This window comes from Zalophus californianus, chromosome 17 (genome assembly GCF_009762305.2).
Source record: "Zalophus californianus isolate mZalCal1 chromosome 17, mZalCal1.pri.v2, whole genome shotgun sequence".
Taxonomy (NCBI): Eukaryota; Metazoa; Chordata; class Mammalia; order Carnivora; family Otariidae; genus Zalophus; species Zalophus californianus.
The window spans coordinates 27,695,689-27,701,620 of record NC_045611.1 but is presented as its reverse complement, the minus strand read 5'-3'; the positions used below and the strand labels follow the sequence as shown (position 1 = coordinate 27,701,620).

Below are 5,932 nucleotides of genomic sequence, written 5' to 3'. Positions count from 1 at the left end.
AGTCCCACATGGGCCTCCCTGCTCAGCAGGGAGTCTGCTTCTCCCTCTGACCCTCCCCCCTCTCATGTGCTCTCTCTCTCTCATTCTCTCTCTCAAATAAATAAATAAAATCTTTAAGAAAAAAAGAAAATAGCCACAAAAGTATATCCAGTATATAAGAATATATAACTATATATTTCACTTATGGATCACTTTTTTTGCTACTCATGGTTATGTGGCCGCCTACTCTTATTGAAAAGATTTCATGCAGTGGAGAAATGTAGACATTCCCAGGCCAAAGCCAGGCTTATCACGGACCTTCTCTTTCCCTTAGAAAACTGACTGGATTCATCAGAGTGTAATTTCCTAGCTGTGGGACTTTGGCCAAGTAACTTAGACTTCTGTGTTGTAGGTATCCATTAAGAAAAAGTGCTCAAAAGTAAGAGTAATTCCCTTTTGGGGTCTTTGTGAGGGTACACAAATCAAAAGTGAATATAATATGGCCTGGCACATACTAAATTCTACTTAATTCTCAGCATGTTGACACGGAAATAACTACTTTTCTTTGTTATTTAGAGCCAGGTCTCCGTATCATCTTTGAGAGGAGATACCCATCTCACCCTCTGGAAGCCGCTGGGAGTGGGGTGCCCCGGCAGGCTGGGGGTAGCACTAGTTTTTGATGCAAAGAAGGCCCGCACAATCGCGCGCATATATCCGTTCGGACATGCAGAATGGAAAGAGGCAGAGGTCTGTGTCCGCCTCACGGTGTACAGCATAAAAGGGCCTGAAAGCCCAGTCCTAATGTGGGGACACCGAGAAGACAGGCCAAAGGAGGCAAAGGGCACATCCACCGCCCGTGCTCTGCACACAACTCTCTCAGGTCTCTCGCCACACCCACCCTCCACCCGGCGCCCCTCCCAGCGGCGCCCCTCCCCAGGCCCGGGTCGTGAGGGAGAGGCCGGGGTTGCACACGGGCTCCGGGAAAGGGCGACCCCGGGGACACCGGCCCGGGGCCCGGGGCGGGGAAGTGGGCGAGGACCCAGGCACTGGGTTCTCGGAACACCCGGGAACAGGGGCGGCTGCCGACCTGCGGGAGCCGACAGGGGGCGGGCAGGGAGGTTGGGACTCGGCGTGTCGCCCGGCGCGCAGTCCCTCGGCGCGCTGCGCAGCGAGGCGAGCCGCCCTCGGGGACTCTTGCGCCCGGCCCGGCCAGATGCACACAGCTCGGCCGAGGCGCCGCGCGCCGCGCGCTCTCGGCGGGGCGGGTGCAAGGGCGGGGGCGGGGCCTTTGCGCCCGGGCCGCCCGCTCCGCCTATAAAGTGAGCCCGCGGCGCCGGGGCTCCACCACGCCTCCAGCCGGTAGCCGTGAGTCTCCGTGTCGCCTGCTTTGGACCTCCGTCCTCAACTCGACTCGCTCGAAATGGACCCCAACTGCTCCTGCTCCACCGGTAAGGGAACCCCCTGCTCTGAGCCTTAAGGTGGGGCACGCTTTCCCGCCCCGGAGCGCGTGTCCTCGGGGTTAGAGGGGCGGGTTTTGGAGCTGGACCTGGAGGTGGAACTGGAACTGGAGCTGGAGCTGGACCTGGACCTGGAGTAGACTCCCGGAGTCCGCACGTGCTGTGCGCTGTCCCTGGCCAAGCTCCGGAGAGCATTTTAGAGTTTAGAGCTGAGGGTATTGCGGTCACGTCGAGGTCCCCCTGTTGACCGGGGGCTGCTGACCTGGAACTTGACAGCAGGTGGGGACATTGCATCCTCAGGGTTCAAGACCTAGGGCCCTGGCCCCCAACCCAGCCTGCTTGGGCTGAGCCCGGAGCCTGGGACCCTCCTCGTACAGTCAAATCTGGAAGGGACCTACCTTTCCTAGCACCAGAAGAAAGTGGGGCTTCCCTTGATGACCTGCCCTTGGGTGAGAAAGGAGCTGCCAGGGCTGGGCAGTGACAGGAGGCTGGAGATCGGGGCAGCTTGTTGGCCGCCTGCCGTGGCTCCCACATCGCTCTCCTGCTCACTGGTCCTCCTCCTCTCCCTCGCAGGTGGCTCCTGCACGTGTGCCGGCTCCTGCAAATGCAAGGAGTGCAAATGCACCTCCTGCAAGAAGAGTGAGTGTGGTGGGGTGTTCTGTGGGGGTCGGGGGACTGGGGACTGGGCTGGGTGGGCGGGGGGAGCCCAGAGCTCGGCAGGCAGGAGCAGGCCAGTGACCCAGCCTCTCTGCATCCCCTGCCCTGAGCCCCCACCTCAGAATTGGAGCTGAAAGAGCACGTAGATGATGGAGTCCCAGCCTCATCCTAGAATAGGAAGACTGAGGCCCAGATCTAGGTCTCCTGCCTCCTGATGCAGCCTTCTGAACCCTGCAGTGTCCTGAACCCTGCAGTGTCCTGAACACTTGATGTACATGAGCTTGGTGACCATGTGTGGTTTCTCTGACTTGCCGTAGCCTTTTCTGTGGGGACAGCCCACAGCTTCCGTGCCCCCCGCCGGGAGCTGCTAGGCAGGGGGCACCCCCTCTGTTGTCTTGAGGACTTTCCATCAAGATGTATGGTTCTGGGGGACCTACATTGTCCCTGGACGCCCTGTGACTGTGTCTCCAGGCATGCTGCCCTGTGCTGGAAGCAGATGGGGGCAGGACAGCCTTTTCCCAATGGGTAGGACTCAGTTGTCTATAGAGACAGCCTGCCATCAAGCCAGGGTCCGACGGGGCTGCCCTTAGGAAGGGGGGGGGGGGCCCTGGCCATGTCTGCTCTGACCCTGTGCCCTTCTGCCCCAGGCTGCTGCTCCTGCTGTCCCGCGGGCTGTGCCAAGTGTGCCCAGGGCTGCATCTGCAAAGGCGCATCGGACAAGTGCAGTTGCTGTGCCTGATGTGGGGGAGCCTGTGCCCGAAGTAAACACAGCCATGTGTACACACCTGCGGTTTTAAAACATTTTTCATACTACCCTGACCCATTTGCTACATTTCCTGTTTCTATGAAGTACCTGAGTTAAAATAAAAATTGTTGAGTTTATTCTGGCTGTTTTCCTTTGTGTGTTTTGGAAATAAGGAACTTGAGACCCATCGTGGCTGGGATGGGTGTTGGACCTGGTACAGAGACCTGGGTTCTGGACTCAAGGGTTGCCCCTAACAAACTGCCTTAATGCAAGTCAGGTGACCTCTCCGTTAGTTTTGTTGGCTGCAGATGAAAGTATCAGGATGACTTAAGGGTATGGAGCCAACACAGTTACCCTCTCTTCTCCCTGGAAATGTTGATCTAGAACTTCTCAACTTAAAATTTACTCTCGGGATTCCCTGCCAAACTTAGGTCCTCGCAATGTTAGGCTTCAAAAATACTCCCGAGAGGCACCTGGCTGGCTCTTTCGGAGTGTGCAACTCCTGATGGGGTTTTAAGTTAAAGCCCCACATTGGGTGTAGAGATTACTTAAAATCTTAAAAAGTACTCTGGATGAAATCCAATTCCGCACTTTTAAGACTTCTATACAGGGCTTGCTTCTAAAACACTTGAGGGACCACTTTTTATTTTCTTCAAATTGTTTTATGACCAATTTTTATTTTATAACAGACTTAAACTTTGGGAAAATAAATTGCTAAGAAAAAATTTAAAAGGCACAATATGCAAAACCCAGGTGTTTTTTCATTTTATTTTTGACAGTCGGCGAGAGGGAACACAAGCAGGGGGAGTGGGAGAGGGTGAAGCAGCCCTCCCGCCGAGCAGGGAGCCCAATGCTGGGGCTCAGTCCCAACACCCTGAGATCATGACCTGAGCAGAAGGCAGACACTTAACGACTGAGCCACCCAGGTGCCCCAAACCCGTTTTTGATTCAACAAATTTCAATACGTATATGAGGAACAAAAATTTAATTGCGAAGTATGCATTTATTCATTGAGGGTGTGCATTGAGCACTAGAAACAATTCACAAGGTGTGTGGACCACCTTGAGTAGCACTGTCCTCAACATCTCCACAGGGGGTCCGTTGGGTTTGGCTCGTGCTCAGCCATTTCCCAGCAAGAAGGAGGGTACCTGGAAACTGGTTCCAGCTGAAATATTTCACGGCTGCCTGTGCACAGTGATGGCCGATTCTGCGCTTTGGAGGGCGAGGTGGTGTTTATTAGGCAGGAGTGAGGCCCTGAGTGACTTGTAATTAATGCCAACGGTTAGTCCCCCCGGCTATTTGTGGAGGGAAATGCTACTTGATGTTTGATCAGAGGGAAAAGGGAGTCTTGGGGTCTGGAGTCAGGACCCTGCTTGCCGGCAGGTGCCTGGTGTGAAAAGGATTTCAGAAGGCAGCGTGTATCCAGGGCATGGGCTTTGGTGGGCTCACAGCCGACTTTTCCACTTCCTGGCCATCTGACTAGGCAAGTTGTTGGTACTTGCTGAGCCTCCATTTCTTCCTGTATAAAAAGGAGATTATTTTGCAATGTGGGAAATTAAATGAGATAGTGGCCTGGCTTCTAACTAGGGCTTAATAAACAGTGGCCATTATGGTCACTACTCTATTCACACTGAGATTTGTGGAGAGAGACTACTTCTAGTTCCCAAAAAGCTCCAGGGGAAAGGCCCGTTGGTTTGGAAGGATTACTCTGGGTTGGAGGCTAGAGATGGGATTGGAAGTTTGCTGACCTGGGACAAGGGGGAGTGTGGATGACCAGCAATAAGCCCCTCAGGACAGGAGGCTGCCGCAGCATTTGGATAGACACAAGAGTCTTTCCCATCCTTTAGGTCATTTGATCTGTATAGGAACCAGTGAGAGTGAACACGCAGGGGCTGAAGTGATTGTGCCAATTTCCAGAGAGGTTAAGCAAAGTCAAATAGCTCCTTTGCGCTGTGTGTACTTTGGGAAACTGGCTCAAAACTAATGTCCCCCCTTTAGGATTGCTGTTGGGGTTCAATGAACCGAGTGATAAGCGACACTCGGAACAGTCTACACGCCGTGTGGTTCTCAGGAATACTGAAAGGGACAGAACCATTTGTCTTGCTTTGTTATTTGATGCCAGGTTGGCCTATCACCTAAAAGGATCCCTTCTGGGGTGGGGTGGGGTAGCATCCATGCCTTGGGAACCTCCAGCCTGAGTGGGGTGAATGGGCAGGGCTGAGGAGAGTCCCTAGAAAGTTTAGGCAAAGGAGCACCACGACAAACGTGCCCACGCATCCCTTCTGCCTTGGTGGGGAGAAGGAAAGGAAGGGAACCCCAAACCTGAGCTCACCGCGTTGTTGCCTGAGCTGCAGCGGAGGGCCCAAAACAGGGACCTAGACAGGCAATGCCTGGCGGGGAGCGGGGGAGGACGAGGAGGAGGTCAGTAAATGCTATGTAATTCTTGGAATACTGAAAGGGAAATAACCACTTTCTTACTTTGTTATTTAAAGCCAGGTCTCCCTGTCCCCTAAAAGGGTTCCTCCTTTCTGGGTATCTTACCCTTTGGGAACCTCCTGGGGTGGGGAGCACTAGTTTTAACGCAAAGAAGGCCCGCACAATCGCGCGCATATATCCGTTCGGGCATGCAGAATGGAAAGAGGCGGAGGTCTGTGTCCGCCGCACGGTGTACAGCATAAAAGGGCCTGAAAGCCCAGTCCTAATGTGGGGACACCGAGAAGACAGGCCAAGGGAGGCAAAGGGCACATCCACCGCCCGTGCTCTGCACACAACTCTCTCAGGTCTCTCGCCACACCCACCCTCCACCCGGCGCCCCTCCCAGCGGCGCCCCTCCCCAGGCCCGGGTCGTGAGGGAGAGGCCGGGGTTGCACACGGGCTCCGGGAAAGGGCGACCCCGGGGACACCGGCCCGGGGCCCGGGGCGGGGAAGTGGGCGAGGACCCAGGCACTGGGTTCTCGGAACACCCGGGAACAGGGGCGGCTGCCGACCTGCGGGAGCCGACAGGGGGCGGGCGGGGAGGTTGGGACTCGGCGTGTCGCCCGGCGCGCAGTCCCTCGGCGCGCTGCGCAGCGAGGCGAGCCGCCCTCGGGGACAA

The 5,932-nt window shown here is 55.5% G+C and overlaps 1 protein-coding gene across 1 annotated transcript; it reads left to right on the top strand.

Annotated features, from left to right (window-relative positions):
- Nucleotides 1–1,272: 1,272 nt before the first annotated feature.
- Nucleotides 1,273–2,975, top strand: LOC118356439 (metallothionein-1-like). The gene is made up of 3 exons (XM_035725068.1): nt 1,273–1,427; nt 2,010–2,075; nt 2,741–2,975. The coding sequence occupies exons 1-3, from the start codon at nt 1,400–1,402 to the stop codon at nt 2,830–2,832; spliced, it is 186 nt and encodes a 61-aa protein (XP_035580961.1). The 5' UTR covers nt 1,273–1,399; the 3' UTR covers nt 2,833–2,975.
- Nucleotides 2,976–5,932: the final 2,957 nt, after the last annotated feature.